The sequence below is a fragment of the Anolis sagrei genome, chromosome 9, assembly GCF_037176765.1.
Source record: "Anolis sagrei isolate rAnoSag1 chromosome 9, rAnoSag1.mat, whole genome shotgun sequence".
Lineage (NCBI taxonomy): Eukaryota > Metazoa > Chordata > Lepidosauria > Squamata > Dactyloidae > Anolis > Anolis sagrei.
The window spans coordinates 4,799,811-4,819,560 of NC_090029.1; the positions used below are offsets into that span (position 1 = coordinate 4,799,811).

The 19,750-nt window shown below is 44.7% G+C and overlaps 1 protein-coding gene across 2 annotated transcripts in view; it reads left to right on the forward strand.

Moving 5' to 3' along the window:
* Positions 1-19,750, forward strand: part of OTUD7A (OTU deubiquitinase 7A) — a 231,530-nt gene that overhangs the window by 111,348 nt on the left and 100,432 nt on the right. For both annotated transcript variants that reach the window (XM_067471243.1, XM_060755795.2), the window contains exon 4: positions 2,966-3,120. In XM_067471243.1, coding sequence (XP_067327344.1) covers positions 2,970-3,120 — 151 coding nt within the window. In that variant the 5' untranslated portion in view covers positions 2,966-2,969. The remainder of the gene's footprint in view (positions 1-2,965; positions 3,121-19,750) is intronic.

Sequence of the window (19,750 nt, forward strand, 5' to 3'; positions counted from 1 at the left end):
GGCTATCCTTTCAAAGAGGAAGGAGCCAGTGGCTGGCAATCAGCGCATGCTTTCAATATGGGAAGCATCAGCAACCTGGGAATTGCAGTGGGGATCATGTTCCTCATTCTCCTGATTACTATGATTATTCTGCTCAGGACAGAGGCCCCAATCAGGCTCTGTAAGAGTCTGAGGGTGCTAGTGTCTCGGACCTCTCTAATAAAAGAGCAACCACCACCACCACTGCAAAATGCTTTTGAGGAAGACCATAAAGAGCCAGATCAAGCTTGCGAGGAAAACTGTACTCCTAATAGTAGCAGTTCTGCTTCGATGGAGGAGAGTGGTACTGAGCATGACCCTTCAGAGGAGGAAGAAGAAAAACTGGATACCAATGATAATGGAGCATCTAGGCATGGAGTAACCTAATAATATTAATAATAATAATAATATAGCAATAATAATAAGTAATAATAATAATAGTAATAATAATAATAATAATAATAAGGAGCCCCCGGTGGCGCAGTGGGTTAAAGCACTGAGCTGCTGAGCTTGTTGATCGAAAGGTCTCAGGTTCGATTCCGGGGAGCGGCGTGAGCCTCCGCTGTCAGCCCTAGCTTCTGCCAACCTAGCAGTTCGAAAACATGCAAATGTGAGTAGATCAATAGGTACCGCTCCGGCGGGAAGGTAACAGCGCTCCATGCAGTCATGCCGGCCACATGACCTTGGAGGTGTCTACGGACAACGCTGGCTCTTTGGCTTAGAAATGGAGACGAGCACCAGAGTCCCAGAGTCAGACATGACTGGACTTAATGTCAGGGGACTACCTTTACCTTTACTTACCTTAATATAGCAATAATAATATATTGTTGAAGGCTTTAATGGCTGGAATCACTGGGTTGCTGTGAGTTTTCTGGGCTGTGTGGAAATCATCCTGATTAGCATTGCAAAGCCTTGCAGCTTCAAGGCCTGGCTGCTTCATGTCTGGGGGAATTCTTTGTTGGAAGGCGTTCGCTGGCCCTGATTGTCTCCAGTCTGGAATTCCCCTGTTTTCAGAGTGTTGTTCTGTATTTGCTGTCCTGATTTTAGAGTTTTCTTAACACTGGTAGCCAGATTTTGTTCATTTTCAGGATTTCCTCCTTTCTGTTCAAATTGTAAACATGCTTCTTGTGGATTTCAGTGGCTTCTCTGTGTAGCTTGACATGGTGTCTCTTGGAGTGGTCCAGCATCTCTGTGTTCTCAAATAACGTGCTGTTTCCAAATAGGTTCATCATTTCTCAAACTATCTACAAAGGGGGAGAAAGAGGGAAGGAAAGAAGGAAGGAAAGAAAGAAGGGTCGAGAAGGAAGGAAGGAGAGAAAGAGGGAGAGAATGAAATAAAGTGAAAAAGAGAAGGAAGAAGAGAAGGAACAAAAGAGAGAAAGAGGGAGGGAAGGAAGGAAAGGGACAAGGAGCAAGGGCGGCTCGTCCATTATGCAAAGTAAGCGGTCACAGAACACTTTTTTTGCCGGGGCGCAGAGGCGCCTCTGCCCCTCGACCACCACTTGAGGAGCGCCCCTCAGCTCACAACAGCCGTAGTAGTCCGGGGGGAGCCTTGGCTTTCTTGCTTCGCTTCCGGGTGATCCTCTTCCCAAAGGGGCTGGGCCCTTGAGCCTCGCCTAGCCCCCCTCGTTCCTGCTCCACCCGGCCACCGGGTGCGCGAGCAGAGCCGGCACTCAATCGTTCTCCAAGTTCGATCCCTTCCCCATGACCGGCTCCCTTTCCCGATCCCCCGGCGCTCCACCCGCCTCCTCTCCTCTCCCCAATCCGTGGGTGGGCCAAGGGGCGGAGCCGCCACGCCTGGCCCGCTTCAGGTCCGGAGGCGTGTCTGAAGACCCCAGCGTGCGCACCAATAGTCGCCTCTTCTCCCGACTTTCTCTTCAGCCATTGGGACCAAGAGAGAGAGAGAGAGAGAGAGAGAGCCCCTCCGGCTGGAGGTATCTCCCACCTCTGCTCCTTCCTTTGTTTTTGCGCTTACTGTCAGGAAAGGTGGGCATCTCCACCTCTGTTTCTCTCTCTCTCTCTCTCTCTCTCTCTCTCTCTCTCTCTCTCTCTCTCTCTCTCTCTCCCTCTCGGTCCCAATGCCTGAGGAGAAAGTCAGGAGAAGAGGTGACTTTTGGTGCACACGCCGGGGTCTTCAGGCACGCCTCCGGACCCCAAGCGGGCCAGGCAAGGGAGCAAGTGCGGCAAGTGTAGTTACTGGGATGTATAGTTCACCTACAATCAAAGAGCATTCTGAACTCCACCAATGATGGGATTGAACCAAATATGGCACACAGAACTCCCACGACAAACAGAAAATATATATCAATGATTGGTTTGGGGGGGGGGGGGGGCGCCAAAATACTGTTTGCTTACTGTTGAAAATTACCTCTGAGAAGGAAGGATGGAACCAAAGAGCAAAGGAAGTGAGAAAAGAAACAGGTAGAGAAGCAAGAAAGAAGGGAAAGGAAAAGAGGGAATGAAGGAAAGAGGGAGGGAAGGAAGGAGAGAAAGAAAGAAGGAGAGAAAAAGGGAGGCAAGGTTGGCCACAGCAACGCGTGGCGGGGACAGCTAGTAGTAATTATAAATTGATATCTAAGTATAGATGCATGTACCTGGCAAAGATTTCGGCCAGCCAGGCAATACTGGACTTCATTTTGGTGGAGGAACTCCTTTGCACACTTATTGACTATGGGAATTCATGTTGTGATTTATTTTTTTCACCGAGGAATAATAAAACGTAGTGGGATCAAAGGTACAGAATGTGTCTTATGATCGTTTTGGGTGAATATTTGTACCGAATTGCAATTGAGTCACCATTGTAGCTATGCAACCGGAGTCTTCAGAAATGATAATCATGACCTTCTGTTTTTATTTTGCCATATTTAAATTGACGATATTTCGAAAGATGACGGAACATGCATTGGTAGCTTTATTTACAGAGTTGCTTACTATTTTTTCTTTGCAGATGGATGTCTTGTAGCTTGCTGCCCAATCCCGCCACGGCTGCACACATCGCAGCGCCTCCACATGATCCCATGACTCTTGATATGGACGCTGTCCTGTCAGACTTTGTTCGGTCCACGGGGGCAGAACCAGGTCTGGCAAGAGACTTGCTGGAAGGTAAGAAAGATCCCTGGAGCCATTGCTTCCCATCTGTTCTTTGTTGTGCACTTTTTTCGCTGAGCAAATTGTGTCTTTGCAGCGTAATAATGATTGTCGAAGGCTTTTACGGCCAGAATCACTGGGTTGTTGTGTATTTTCCGGGCTGTATGGCCATGTTCCAGAAGCATTCATAGAATCATAGAATCCTAGAGTTGGAAGAGACCTCATGGGCCATCCAGTCCAACCCCATTCTCCCAAGAAGCAGGAATATTGCATTCAAATCACCCCTGACAGATGGCCATCCAGCCCCTGTTTAAAAGCTTCCAAAGAAGGAGCCTCCACCACACTCCGGGGCAGAGAGTTCCACTGCTGAACGGCCCTCACAGTCAGGAAGTTCTTCCTCATGTTCAGATGGAATCTCCTCTCTTGTAGTTTGAAGCCATTGTTCCGCGTCCTAGTCTCCAAAGAAGCAGAAAATAATATCGCTCCCTCCTCCCTGTGGCTTCCTCTCACATATTTATGCATGGCTATCATGTCTCCTCTCAGCCTTCTCTTTTTCAGGCTAAACATGCCCAGCTCCTTAAGCCCCTCCTCATAGGGCTTGTTCTCCAGACCCTTGATCATTTGAGTCGCCCTCATCTGGACACATTCCAGCTTGTCAATATCTCTCTTGAATTGTGGTGCCCAGAATTGGACACAATATTCCAGGTGTGGTCTAACCAGAGCAGAATAGAGGGGTAGCATTACTTACATTCTCTCCTGACATTTCGCCTGCATCTATGGCAGGCATCCCCACAGGTTGTGAGGTCTGTTGGCAACTTGAAAAATCGGGTTTATATTGATGCATGGGCAAATGTTGCCTCATTTGGGTCAACGCTGGAAATTGATCATTGTCTTGTGCTCTTAGTTTCATGTACCAAGTTCTTGCCAAGCTCCTGTTTTATCTATGAGATTTTTCCTGTTGTCTCATTTCATGGTTTCAAGTGTCTACTTCCATGACTTTTTATGTGGTGGGGTATAAATAAAGTTTATTATTATATATGATTGTATTTTTATGTATTTTATGTATTAGTGCATTATGTGATGTGATATTTTAAACTATTGTTTGTGAATCTTCTCAACCTCTGCGGAGGTTGAGAAGACAAGTATATAAAAGTTCTAAATAAATAATAAATTAATAAATGTATTATTATTAGATGATGTGAGGTGCTCTTATTTTCATGTATCAAGTTCTTGCCAAGCTCCTGTTTTATCTATGAGATTTTTCCCGTTGTCTCATTTCATGGTTTCAAGTGTCTACTTTCATTCCTTTTTATGTGGTGGGGTATAAATAAAGTTTATTTATACTAAATAAAGTTTATAAAGTTTATTTATATATGATTGTATTTTAATGTATTTTATGTATTAGTGCATTATGTGATGTGATATTTTAAACTATTGTTTATGAATCTTTTGTTGTGAACCGGCCTGAGTCCCTCTGCGGAGGTTGAGAAGTTCTAAAAGTTCTAAATAAATAATAAAGAAATAAATTTATTATTATTAGATGATGTGAGGTGCTCTTAGTTTCATGTACCAAGTTCTTGCCAAGTTCCAGTTTTGTCTGTGAGATTTTTCCGGTTGTCTCGTTTCATGGTTTCAAGTGTCTACTTCCATGAATTTTTATGTGGCAGAGTATAAATAAAGTTTATTATTATTAATTATTATTAGATGATGTGAGGTCTGTTGGAAACTAGGAAAAATGGGTTTATATATCTGTGAAATGTCCAGGATGGGAGAAAGAACTCTTGTCTGTTTGAAATAGGTGTGAATGTTTCCATTGGCCATCCTGATTAGCATTTAATGGCCTAGCAGTTTCAAGGTGTGGCTTCTTACTGCCTGGGGGAATCCTTTGTTGAAAGGTGATTAGCTGTCCCTGATTGGATTCAAACTACAAGAAAGGAGATTCCATCTGAACATGAGGAAGAACTTCCTGACTGTGAGAGCCGTTCAGCAGTGGAACTCTCTGCCCCGGAGTGTGGTGGCTCCTTCTTTGGAAGCTTTTCAACAGAGGCTTGATGGCCATCTGTCGGGGGTGCTTTGAATGCAATATTCCTGCTTCTTGGCAGGGGGTTGGACTGGATGGCCCAGGAGGTCTCTTCCAACTCTTTGATTCTAGGATTGTTTCTTGTCTGGAGTTCCTCTGCTTTGAGTGTTCTTTATTTACTGTTATGATTTTAGAGTTTTTTTAATACTGGTAGCCAGGTTGTATTTATTTTCATGGTTTCTTCCTTTCTGTCGAAATTGTCCACATGCTTGTGGATGTCAATGGCTTCACTGTGAAGTCGGACATGGTAATTATTAGATGCAGGCAAAACGTCAGGAAAGAATGCTTCTGGAATATGGCCATACAGCCCGGAAAACACACAACAACCCAATAATAAAGATTGATGGATGGATTGACTGACTACATCAGGGGTTCTCAAACTAAGGCCCGAGGGCCAGATACGGCTCTCTAAGGTCATTTAGCTGGCCCTCGCTCAAGTTTAACCTAAGTCTGAAACGAAGTCCAAAGAAGGAGCCAAATGGCTCTGCGACTCTTATGTGAGAAACACAAAAATTATCAATCTTGAAACTCAAAAAAAGGGGGTGCAACTATTATGTGCTGAAATCCAGTTAACCTGTCAGTTAACTTGCTTTGTGACCAGCTGTTAGGAATTGTGGAAGTTGAAGTCCAAAACACCCGGAGAGCCAAAGTTTGCCCATGGCTGTATTAGACCTTCAAATCTACCTTTAAATTGGAAGGAAGGAGTCCCAAATGGCTCTGCAACTCTTATGCAAGAAACACGAAAATACCAATCTTGCCACCCCCAAATATTGGGGGTGTAACTATTATGCAATGAAGCACAATTAACCCGTCAGTTAACTTGCTTTGTGACCAGCTGTTAGGAATTGTGGGAATTGAAGCCCAAAACACGTGGAGCATAAAAGTTTGCTCATGCCTTCATTAGACCTTCAAATTTAACTTTAAATTGGAAGGAAGGAGTCCCAAATGGCTCTGCGACTCTTATGTGAGGAACACGAAAATACCAATTTTGCCACCCAAAAAATTGGGGGTGCGACTATTATGCGATGAAATACAGTAACCTGTAAGTTAATTTGCTTTGTGACCAACTGTTAGGAATTGTGGGAGTTGAAGTCCAACACACCTGGAGGGCTGAAGTTTACCCATGCCCGGTTTAGATACATTTCTTACATGTTAAAGGTCTGGGTACAAGTGTATGGGGCAAAATATCATGTGAAAGGCAATGTTCTCTCCTCTTAAACTCCCATGGTAGATTCGTTCCACATCTCTTTGGCATTGAGAAAAAAATTAACATGATAATGTAATCTAAATGTGCAGGGGGCTAACTTCTTCCCTGTTGTGTACTTGTACTCATGGCACACCATCAGCGAATGCATCAAAATAGGGATTAGAATAAGTTGGTGCTATTGGTGAATCCCTGAGATTTGTATCTATGCTAGCTGTCCCCAGCCACGCGTTGCTGTGGCCCAGTCAGTGTATATTTGTTTTGTGTGTGTATATCTATATATCTATAAATGCTCTGTGCATAATGAGTGCCTTAAAAACAAAAGAACCAATGAACGAAATCACACCAAATTTGGCAACAAAACATCTCACAACACAAGGAGTGACCATCACTCAAAAATTATGATTTTGTCATTTGGGAGTTGTAGTTGCTGGGATTTATAGTTCACCTACAATCAAAGAGCATTCTGACCTCCATCAACAATGGAATTGAACCAAACTTGGCACACAGAACTCCCATGACCAACAGGAAATACTGGAAGAGTTTGGTGGGCATTGACCTTGAGTTGGGGAGTTGTAGTTCACCTCAAACAATGATGGATCTGGACCAAACTTGGCACAAGCACTCAATATGCCCAAATATGAACACTGGTGGAGTTTGGAGGAAATAGACCTTGACATTTGGGAGTTGTAGTCACTGGGATTTACAGTTCACCTACAATCAAAGAGCATTCTGAACCCCACGAACGACAGAATTGGGGCAAACTTCCCACACAGAACCCCCTGCCACGCATTGCTGTGGCACAGTCTATTGATCTGGAAAATAAAGTAATGAGAGTGTTAGTTTCTAATATATGTAATTTCTTTCTGCTTGTGGGTAAACAGTACTTCTTGATATTTCTTTCTGAGTGTTGAGGTGGAGATTGTCTGGTTTGCCTACTCTGGAACATGCAGTTGTCCTTCTTTAGGGGTCCCTTTCAAATCTATGATACTATATTTGTGCGTGTGAATCATATCTATCTATATCTATGGCTGGATGGCTCTTTGTCAGGAGGGCTTTGATTACGTTTATTTTCCCTGGTGAAAGGAGTTGGACTGAATGGCCTTAAGTATTTTCTGTTGGTCATGGGGGTTCTGTGTGGGAAGTTTGCCCCAATTCTGTCGTTGGTGGGGTTCAGAATGCTCTTTGATGGGAGGTGAACTATAAATCCCAGTAACCACAACTCCCAAATGTTAAGGTCTATTTCTCCCATATTCCATCTGTGTTCATATTTGGGAAAATGGAATATTCGTGCCAAGTTTGGTCCAGATCCATCATTGTTTGAATCCACAGTGCTCTCTGGATGGAGGTGAACTACAACTCCCAAACTCAAGGTGAATGCCCACCAACCCTTCTAGTTTTTTCTGTTGGTCATGGGAGTCCTATGTGCCATGTTTGGTTCAAATCCATCATTGGTGGAGTTCAGAATGCTCTTTGATTGTAGGTTAACTATAAATCCCAGCAACTACAACTCCCAAATGACAAAATCAAGTTTTTTTTACTGATGGTCACTCCTTGGATTAGTGTCTTGTGGCCAAATTTGGCAGCAATTCGTCCAGTGGTTTTTGAGTTATGTTAATCCCACAAACTAACATTACATTTTTATTTATATAGAAGACTAGCCGTCCCCTGCCACACATTGCTGTGTTTGTGTGTGTATATATTTGTGTCTATGTGTGTGTTTGCATATATATATATGTGTGGTTTTGCGCATGCATTGTATTTTTTGTTTTGTTTTTTTGGCTTTTAAAGTCTCTTCTGCTGTGTTTTTCAGTGTTTTTGTGAGTGATGGTCACTTGTTGGCCTGACAGGTGTATTGTATCCAAATTTGGTTTCAATTTGTCCAGTGGTTTTTGTGTTACGTTAGTCCCACAAACAAACATTACCTGTTTATTTATATAGGCTGCCCGTCCCTTGCCACGCATTGCTGTGGCCAACCTTCCCTCTCTCTTTCTTTCCTTCTTTCCCTCCTTCTTTTGCTCCCTCTTTCCTTCCCCCTTTGTTTCCTTCTCTTTCTCTCCTTCCTTCCTTCGCTTTTTTGGTTCCATCCTTCCTTCTGTCTTTCCTTTCCTTTCCTTTCCTTTCCTCCCTCTTTCTCTCCTTTCTTCTCTACCTCTTTCCTTCTCTTCCTCTCCTTTCTTCCTTCTCTACCTCTTTCGTACCTTCCTTCGCTTTCTGCTTCCATCCTTCTTTCTGTCTTTCCTTCCCTTCTCTCCGTCTTCCTCTTCTTTCTTCTCTACCTCTTTCCTTCCTTCCTTCCTTCCTTCCTTCCTTCCTTCCTTCACTTTTTGCTTCCATCCTTCCTTCTGTCTTCCCTTCTCTCCCTCTTCCTCTTCTTTCTTCTCTACCTCTTTCCTTCCTTCCTTCCTTCCTTCCTTCCTTCCTTCACTTTTTGATTCCATCTTTCCTTCTCTTTCCTTCCCTCCCACTTTCTCTCCTTCCTTCGCTCCCTCTTTCCTTATACTCTTTCCTTCTCTCCTCCCTTCCTTCTCTACCTCTTTCTTTCCTTCCCTTTTCCTTTTCCTTCCTTTATCTCCTTTCTTCCTTCTCTATCCCTTTCCTTCCTTCCTTCCTTTGCTCTTTGCTTCCATGCTTCCTTCTCTCTTTTTGTATTTCTTTCCCTCCCTTTCCCTCCCTCCTTCCTTCCTTCCTTCCTTCCTTCCTTCCTTCCTTCCTTCCCTTTTTAATTCCATCTTTCCTTCTCTTTCCTTCTCTCCTGCTTTCTCTCCTTCCTTCACTCCCTCTTTCCTTATTCTCTTTCCTTCTCTCCTCCCTTCCTTCTCTACCTCTTTCTTTCCTTCCCTTTTTCTTTTCCTTCCTTTATCTCCTTTCTTCTTTCTCTATCCCTTTCCTTCCTTCCTTTGCTCTTTGCTTCCATGCTTCCTTCTCTCTTTTCGTATTTCTTTCCCTCCCTTACTCTTCTTCCTTCCTTCCTTCCTTCCTTCCTTCCTTCCTTCCTTCCTTCCTTCCTTCCTTCCCTCCCTCTTCCCTTTTTTCTGTATCGTCCTTTAGCTTTTTAAAGTCTCTTCTGTTGTGCTTTTTAGTGTTTTTATGAGCGATGGTCACTCGTTGGCCTGGTAGGTGTCTTGTGTCCAAATTTGGTGTCAATTTGCCCAATGGTTTTTGAGTTATGTTAATCCCACAAACAAACATTACATTTTTTTAAAAAAAAATTTTATTAAGCTTTTAAGTACAAAGATATAAAAAAGGGGTCATTAAGGATTTTGGGGGAGGGACAATAAGTGAGGGAATGAAGGGAGGGAGTCCATTCATACATACGGGGAGGGAAGGGGGGTTTAGTATACATTCATTCATCTTAATTTCATTTAATTTCATTTACTGCACACTTTCGGATAGGAGAGTTAGAAGGGGGGTAAGGAATGGTGTGGGGGAAAGGCTGAGGGGTAAGGGCTAGAGCTTCCGCGTTTGTCTGTGAAGGTTAGGTAAATATATCTTGTTTTCTGCTTCTTCTTGTTTTGTTTGATCTTCTTTTCTTTCAATTCTTTGTGTTTTCGAGGTAGGTCAGAAATTCGTCCCAATCTGTATTTTTAGTTTTGTCTGAATTACTTGAGAGTTTATTGGTCAGCAAGTCTATATTCATTATGTCATATATTTTTAAGAACCATTCTTCCATCGTCGGTATCTCTTTCGACTTCCAATATTTTGCTATTTGGATTCGGGCAGCTGTGGAGAGATAAAACAGAATCTTGTTTTCGTTGTTTCCCAGCTTAAAATCTATGATTCCCAATAGGAAGTATTCTGGTCTTAATTTGATTTTTATTTGTAGGATTTTTCCTATCTCGTTGCAAACCTGACGCCAAAAGGTTTTAATTCTTTTACAACCCCACCACATGTGCATGAAGCTTCCATTGGCTCCCTGGCATTTCCAACACTTCCCTTCTATCTTTCCATTGCTAAATTTAGCTATCTGCTCCGGTGTTAGGTACCATCTGAAAAAAAGCTTGTACCAGTTTTCCTTGATTTCAAACAAAACTTTATCAAAAAAACACCGTTTTGGTTTTCCCCTAACGAAGCCAGTCAAATTAAAGGAACAGCCAGGGAAACATTGTTAACATATAAAGAAATATTAAAGAACTCACCCCAAGGGTACCTAATTAAAACCCAAGAAGAACTAAAACTTTATGACCCCACTCTTTCCTGGTACCAGTATCACCAAATAAGAGAAAGCTACAACAGAGACAAACTGATAGGCTTCCAAAAAGAAGATACGATATGTGAGAAAATATTAAAGACAGACAAAAAACACATCAAGAAAGCTTACCAGCAATTATTAACATGGGAAACGGAAAAAGAACAAATAAAGGTTAATATGACTAGATGGGCCCAAGACATAGGCCGTCCCATTAAATTAGAAGAATGGGAGGAAGTATGGACAAAAAAACTAAAGCTTACTTATGCAAACATTACATTTTTATGTATATAGCTTGGGCCCGAAGGGAGTCTATCTTTGGCAGGGTTTTTGTATTCTCAGTTGTTGCAATCCGTTGGGTTCTGTGAAGGGAACCCGATCTTAAGAGACTTACCGGAAACGTCACAAACACCACAGCATTGTTTGAGAATCAAAAATTCTTTCTCAGTGGTAAAAAAAGAGCACATTTTTCGGCATCAGTGAGCGATATGCTTGTTCTTTTCTGTGCTAAACCATCTGCATCAGAACTTACTCTGCCACCTGCTACTTGGAATAATTATCACCCACCTCCAGCTTGCTTCGTCGAAGTAAGTCCAATTTGCCACGCATTAAAGGGAGCCAAATGAGCACTGTTGGGTGGGCTGATTCAGCAGTAGTTCAACCTGGCTAATCCATCTTTGCAGTATCGCCAGTGAGTACACATTTAAGGCGTACAATCCTTATACATCACCCATTCTTGCGTATACTAAAGTTCTCCCCAAGCCGCTTCCCTGCCCTTTCCTCCCCTTCCTCTTCTCTTTCGGAGGCAGAAAGTGAAGGAGAATGTTTGGATTCCAAAAGGGTTGGCCTTGGTCAGGATGAGATTTTTATTTGTCGTGTCAGGGCAACCAGTCAATTATATTACATTTCTAACAGAACAAAGCAAACAAACAGACAAAATACATCATTTGTGAGTTTGGTAGTTGATTAAATGTCCTTTGACCAGTATCTGGACACTTGGAGTGCCTCTGGTGTTGCTGCAAGAAGGTCCTCCATTGTGCATGTACCAGGGCTCAGGGTGCATTGCAGCAGGTGGTCAGTGCTTTGCTCTTCTCCGCACTCGCATGTCGTGGATTCCACTTTGTGGCCCCATTTCTGAAGGTTGGCTCTGCATCTCGTGGTGCCCGAGCACAGTCTGTTCAGCACCTTCCAAGTCGCCCAGTCCTCTGTGTGCCCAGGGGGGAGTCTCTCATTTGGTATCAGCCATTGGTTGAGGTTCTGGGTTTGAGCCTGCCACTTTTGGACTCTCGCTTGCTGGGGTGTTCCAGAAAGTGTCTCTGTAGATCTTAGAAAACTATTTCTAGATTTAAGTCGTTGAAGTGCTGGCTGATACCTAAACAGGGGATGAGCTGGAGATGTCTCTGCCTTGGTCCTTTCACTATTGGCTGCTACTTCCCGGCGGATGTCAGGTGGTGCAATACCGGCTAAGCAGTGTAATTTCTCCAGTGGTGTAGGGCGCAGACACCCAGTGATAATGCGGCATGTCTCATTCAGAGCCACATCCACTGTTTTAGCGTGGTGAGATGTGTTCCATACTGGGCATGCGTACTCAGCAGCAGAGTAGCACAGCGCAAGGGCAGATGTCTTCACTGTATCTGGTTGTGATCCCCAGGTTGTGCCAGTCAGTTTTCGTATGATATTGTTTCTAGCACCCACTTTTTGCTTGATGTTCGGGCAGTGCTTCTTGTAGGTCAGAGCACGGTGCAGGGTGACTCCCAGGTATTTGGGTACGCTGCAATGCTCCAGTGGGATTCCTTCCCAGGTGATCTTCAGAGCTCGGGATGCTTCTCTGTTCTTGAGATGAAAGGCACATGTCTGTATTTTAGATGGATTAGGGATCAGCTGGTTTTCCCTGTAATAGGCAGTAAGAGCACCTAGAGCTTCGGAAAGCTTCTGTTCTACCATCTCAAAGCTCCCTGCTTGAGCAGTAATGGCACGATCATCAGCATAGATGAAGCTCTCTGTCCTTTCTGGCTGTGGCTGGTCATTTGTGTAGATGTTGAACCTGGATGGAGCAAGCACGCTCCCCTGAGGCAGGCCGTTCTTCTGTTTCCGCCATCTGCTTCTCTGGCCCTGGAACTCAACAAAAAAGCTCCTGTTTTGTAGCAGGTTTCCTATGAGGCGGGTGAGGTGGTCGTCCTTTGTAATATTATACATTTTTCTCAGGAGGAGGCAGTGGTTCACAGTATCATAGGCTGCTGACAGTTCTATGAAGACAGCTCCTGTGATCTTCTGCCTTTCAAAGCCATAATCATCATCATCATCATCATCATTGTGCTGTCATGCGCTGGACCTATAATAATTGTCTTTTGAATAGGACGTGCTCTTTGTGCCCAACAGGAAGCCGGGTTGCCTTGTTGAGAGGCCCTAAGGATTTTCCTATATAAATGTCTTTAGATGCTTGAAAAGTTTGACAAAGTCCTTTATTATTGCTTAGATCTTCAACAGGTCAAACAAATACTTCTTAGATCTTTATCAAATCAAACAAATGCTTCTTAACTTGTCTACAATGGACAGGCACCTTGCTTGGAGAAATGTTTCTATCCTTTACGAGGAAAACCCTTTTTAACCCCTCTCTGGCAATCTGCTTTCTATGCTTGCTGGTGTGGGCCCTACTCCCAGCTCCAATTGCTTCTAGTTACCCTAGTAGGCCTACTAGTCAAGGCTTTGTAGACTCTCTAGCTGGAGTTCTTTTGGATGTTTTCCACGAAATATGTGGAGCTGTTTCCCCCAGATGCTTCTGTTTCCCCCGGATGCTGTGAGAAATGAAGCTTGTCTACAGATGGAACTGATCCACGTCTTGTAGCCAGAGGCAGCCCTAGGTAATTTTCAACTGTAAGCAAACAGTATTTTGCCCCCCCCCCCCAACCAATCATTGATATATATTTTCTTTTTGTCGTGGGAGTTCTGTGTGCCATATTTGGTTCAATTCCATCATTGGTGGAGTTCAGAATGCTCTTTGATTATAGGTGAACTATACATCCCAGTAACTACACTTGCCGCATTTGCTCCCTTGCCTGGCCCGCTTTGGGTCCGGAGGCATGCCTGAAGACCCCGGCGTGTGCACCAAAAGTCACCTCTTCTCCTGACTTTCTCCTCAGCCATTGGGACCAAAAGAGAGAGAGAGAGACAGAGGTGGAGATGCCCACCTTTCCTGAAGGTAGGCACAAAAACAAAGGAGGGAGCGGAGGTGGGAGATACCTCCAGCCGGAGGGGCTCTCTCTCTCTCTCTCTCTCTTGGTCCCAATGGCTGAAGAGAAAGTCAGGAGAAGAGGTGACTTTTGGTGTGCACGCTGGGGTCATCAGACACACCTCCGGACCCGAAGCAGGCCAGGCATGGCGGCTCCGCCCCTTGGCCCACCTGCGGATTGGGGAGAGGAAAGAAGCAGGTGGAGTGCCGGGGGATTGGGAAAGGGCCGGTCATGGGGAAGGGATCGAACGCGGAGAATGAATGAGCGCTGGCTCTGCTCACGCACCCGGTGGCCGGGTGGAGCAGGAATGAGAGGGCCTAGGCGAGGCTCAAGGGCCCGGCCCCTTTGGGAAGAGGACCGCCCGGCAGCAAGGCAAGAAAGCCGAGGCTCCCCCCAGACTGCTAGGGCTGTTGTGAGCTGAGGGGGCGCTCCTCAAGTGGCGGTCGAGGGGCATTTACAGAGGTGCCTCTGCGCCCCTGGCAAAAAAAAGTGTTCTGCGACCGCTTACTTCACGTAATGGACGAGCCGCCCCTGCCTGTAGCTAAGCTTTCCACTATAAGACTGAACTAAAAATGGTTCCCTTTCCCTCCCAGAGTCCTGGAAAAAAGGGGTGGAACCAAAATTTAACAATGATAGACAGGTCATTGGCCCTATAATTGCAAACCAAGGGAAGCCACCTTACTGCAAAATGCATGGGACCTTGGAATATATGCAAACACTCAATAGAAAGAAAATGAAGCTGAAGCTCCTGGTACAGCCGTACCAACACAATCATCATCTTTATTTATTACTCTGCCACCATCTCCCCAATGGGGATTCGGAGCAGCTTACATGAGGCCAAGGCCAAATAACAATTACAATAAAGAAAACCAAAAACAGACCGAAAACGTGAACAATAAACAATAACATCATAGTTACACAGGAGTTAAACATAGTTACAAAGGAGCTTTGAAATGGTAGAACAGAAGCTTTCCGAAGCTCTAGGCACTCTTACTGCCTATTACAGGGAAAACCAACTGATCCCTCATCCATCCAAAACACAGACATGTGCCTTTCATCTCAAGAACAGACAAGCATCCTGAGCTCTGAAGATCACCTGGGAAGGAATCCCACTGGAGCATTGCAGTGCACCCAAATACCTGGGAGTCACTCTGGACCGTGCTCTGACTTACAAGAAGCACTGCCTGAATATCAAGCAAAAAGTGGGTGCTAGAAACAATATCATACGAAAGCTGACTGGCACAACCTGGGGATCACAACCAGACACAGTGAAGACATCTGCCCTTGTGCTGTGCTACTCTGCTGCTGAGTATGCACGCCCAGTGTGGAACACATCTCACCACACTAAAACAGTAGATGTGGCTCTGAATGAGACATGCCGCATTATCACGGGGTGTCTGCGCCTACACCACTGGAGAAACTACACTGCTTAGCCGGTATTGCACCACCTGACATCCGCCGGGAAGTAGCAGCCAATAGTGAAAGGACCAAGGCAGAGACATCTCCAGCTCATTCCCTGTTTGGGTATCAGCCAGCATGTCAACGACTTAAATCTAGAAATAGTTTTCTAAGATCTACAGAGACACTCGGCGGAACACCTCAGCAACCGAGAGTCCAAAAGTGGCAGGCTCACACCCAGCACCTCAACCAATGGCTGATACCAAAGGAGAGACTCCCCCTGGGCACACAGAAGAAGACGGGGCGACTTGGAAGGTGCTGAACAGACTGCGCTCTGCCACCACGAGATGCAGAGCCAACCTTCAGAAATGGGGCCACAAAGTGGAATCCACGACATGCGAGTGCGGAGAAGAGCAACCCACAGACCATCTGCTGCAATGCAACCTGAGCCCTGCCACATGCACAATGGAGGACCTTCTTGCACAACACCAGAAGCACTCCAAGTGGCCAGATACTGGCGAAAGGACATTTAATCAACTACCAAACTCACAAATTTTGCATTTTGTCTGTTTTTTTTTTGCTTTGTTCTGTTAGAAATGTAATATAATCGACTGGTTGCACTAACACGATAAATAAATAGTTACATAAAACATATGAATATATAACAATGTAAAAAAAATAAAAAATGCACAGGCACAATAATAATGGGCAGGCTACATGTAGTAATTAAAAGGACAAACTGATTGAAACTAATTAAAAGCTCAGGCAAGATAAAAGAGGGAAGCAGGTAATTTACGGAGGAGGGCTCATTTTAGCAGGAGTTGTGAAAAATCAAGCTTTCCCAATGACAGAACTTTGAGGCAGAACAATCATGTGGGATTATATACCTACTCATCAACGGCGCAGCGGAAGAGCCAGGTTTTAAGCATTTCAATACAGTCTAACATCTACAAACCCACGAACGTTAAAAAAGAATTAATTATAATTGGTTGTTTAAAAATTCACTTAAAATCCATACAAACATATTCAAAATAACAACAACAATGATAATAGCAATCAAAAGAATACAGATGCATAACATTAAAAGAGACAGCCATTAGTTATGAGGATAATGTTGATGATGAAAGGAATAACAATAAAAATTATGGAATCATAATGAGACCACGAGGGCCATTTAGTTGCAGTAATGATAAGGGGGAAAAAGACTCGGAGAGAAACCCAAAGGGCCATTAAGTAAAAAGACACAAAAGAACCATTACAATGGAGATTCATTGAAAGAGTTTGAAGGCACCACAATGGCTCCTCTACTGTTGTTATAGCTCTAATAATACAAATTAATGACTGCTAAACAATAACATGATAAGCAATAGAAATATGCGGAAGCAGAGAGGCTCCTGGTAAGAAAGCTGTTGCCACATCATTGCTCCAGAGGTAAAACTTGAAGGAGAGCAGGTGGGCTCTAAACAGGGATTTGATTGCAATTTTCCAGTATGAGACAGGGTAGCAGAACTTTGACACTTACACAAAGAACAACATTGGACATACAGACATACAGATTCTATATATAGGTTTGCAGATTGGGAGTCCTCCTGGACTCACCACTAGGCTAGTTTGATTTTTTTTTAAATGGTTCAAAACTCGTTTCGGATGTTGGGGACGCTGGTGGTTCAATTCTAAAATCAATTCTGAATTCCTCAGAAAAAAATGTTCAAAACATTTTTGAAACTTCTGAGACTTCCGAATCCTTTCGTTAATGGTTTGAAAGTGTTATTTCCTGTTTCATTGGGTGGTCTTTACTTTGAAAGTAGAATAGAATAGAATAGAATAGAATAGAATAGAATAGAATAGAATCAAAGAGTTGGAAGAGACTTCCTGGGCCATCCAGTCCAACCCCATTCTGCCAAGAAGCAGGAATATTGCATTCAAATCACCCCTGACAGATGGCCATCCAGCCTCTGTTTAAAAGCTTCCAAAGAAGGAGCCTCCACCACACTCCGGGGCAGAGAGTTCCACTGCTGAACGGCTCTCACAGTCAGGAAGTTCTTCCTAATGTTCAGATGGAATCTCCTCTCTTGTAGTTTGAAGCCATTGTTCCATTGCGTCCTAGTCTCCAAGGAAGCAGAAAACAAGCTTGCTCCCTCCTCCCTGTGGCTTCCTCTCACATATTTATACATGGCTCTCATCATATCTCCTCTCAGCCTTCTCTTCTTCAGGCTAAACATGCCCAGTTCCTAAGCCGCTCCTCATAGGGCTTGTTCTCCAGACCCTTGATCATTTTAGTCGCCCTCCTCTGGACACATTTCAGCTTGTCAATATCTCTCTTGAATTGTGGTGCCCAGAATTGGACACAATATTCCAGGTGTGGTCTAACCAAAGCGGAATAGAGGGGTAGCATTACTTCCCTAGATCTAGACACTAGGCTCCTATTGATGCAGGCCAAAATCCCATTGGCTTTTTTTGCCGCCACATCACATTGTTGGCTCATGTTTAACTTGTTGTCCACGAGGACTCCAAGATCTTTTTCACACGTACTGCTCTCGAGCCAGGCGTCACCCATTCTGTATCTTTGCATTTCATTTTTTCTGCCAAAGTGGAGTATCTTGCATTTGTCACTGCTGAACTTCATTTTGTTAGTTTTGGCCATTCATCTCTCTAATCTGTCAAGATCATTTTGAATCCTGCTCCTGTCCTCTGGACTATTGGCTATCCCTCCCAATTTGGTGTCGTCTGCAAACTTGATGATCATGCCTTCTCGCCCTTCATCTAAGTCGTTAATAAAGATGTTGAACAGGACCGGGCCCAGGACGGAACCCTGCGGCACTCCACTCGTCACTTCTTTCCAAGATGAAGAGGAAGCATTAGTGAGCACTCTCTGTGTTCGTCCACTTAACCAATTACAGATCCACCTCACCGTAGTTTTGCCTAGCCCACATTGGACTAGTTTCCTTGCCAGAAGGTCATGGGGGACCTTGTCGAAGATGTTGTTGTGATCTTGGTTTTGGCTTTCAGTCTGCTGAGGTTGAAAAGCTTGCCATCTGTCCGATAGATGATTTCCACTCCAGTGGGAAGCTTCCCATCAACAAGGTGAAGTATCATAGCGATGAAGATAGAGAATAGAGTTGGGGCAATAACACATCCCTGTTTGACACCTGATTCCACCTTAAATGGGTCACTTTGGGAGCCACTGCTGTCCAAAACTGTTGCCATCATGTCATCATGGAGGAGCTGCAGGATGTTCACAAATTTGTTTGGGCACCCGATTTTGTGGAGGATAGTCCAGAGAGCGCTGCGATTCACTGTGTCGAATGCCTTTGCAAGGTCGATGAATGCCATGTACAGAGGTTGATTTTGTTCTCTGCGTTTTTCTTGGAGCTGTCGTGCAGTGAAGATCCTGGGATTCTGGGAGGGTGTCTTCTGAGAGGGGCAGAAGGCGGTTTGCAAGGATTCTTATTTATTTATTTATTTATTTACTGCACTTGTAGACCGCCGTTCTCAGCCCTAGGGCGACTCACGGCGGTGTACAACATATAAAAACAATTTACAATAAAGGCAATATCACAAACAACAATAACAACATCACTATCAATAATACAATTACACTAAATCATTCGCAACGTCTCATCATAGAATCACAATCCAATCTCGTTATCCATATTCCGTTCCAATCATCATTGCCAATTGTTGTAGCACTTAGTCAAACGCCTTCTCAAACAACCACGTCTTTAGTCTCTTGCGGAAAGTCATAAGGGACTTGTCTGATGTCTACAGGGAGGGTGTTCCACAGCCGGGGGGCCACCACCGAGAAGGCCCTATCCCTCGTCCCCGCCAGGCGTGCCTGTGAGGCAGGCGGGATCGAGAGAAGGGCCTCCCCAGACGATCTCAAGGTCCTGGTGGGCTCATAGGCCGAGATGCGGTCAGACAGGTATTTTGGGCCGGAACCGTTTAGGGCTTTGTAGGCCAACACCAGCACCTTGAATTGGGCCCGGTAGCAGATTGGCAGCCAGTGGAGCTGGAACAACAAGGGCGTTGTGTGCTCCCTGCGTCCCGCTCCTGTTAGTAACATGGCTGCCGCGCGCTGGACTAGCTGGAGCTTCCGGGCCGTCTTCAAGGGCAGCCCCACGTAGAGAGCGTTGCAGTAGTCAAGGCGGGAGGTGACCAGAGCGTGTACTACCGTGGCCAAGTCAGACTTCCCGAGGTACGGGCGCAGCTGGCGCACGAGCCTGAGCTGTGCAAATGCTCCCCTGGTCACCACTGAAACCTGGGGTTCCAGGCTCAGCGATGAATCCAGGATCACACCCAAGCTGCGAACCTGCGCCTTCAAGGGGGGTGCGACCCCATCCAGCACAGGCTGCAACCCTATACCCTGTTCGGCCTTACGACTGACCAGGAGTACCTCTAGGTTCTTGTGGGTTTTTTCGGGCTATAGAGCCATGTTCTAGAGGCATTTCTCCTGACGTTTCACCTGCATCTATGGCAAGCATCCTCAGAGGTTGAGAAGGTCTGTTGGAAGTAGGAAAAATGGGTTTATATATCTGTGGAATGGC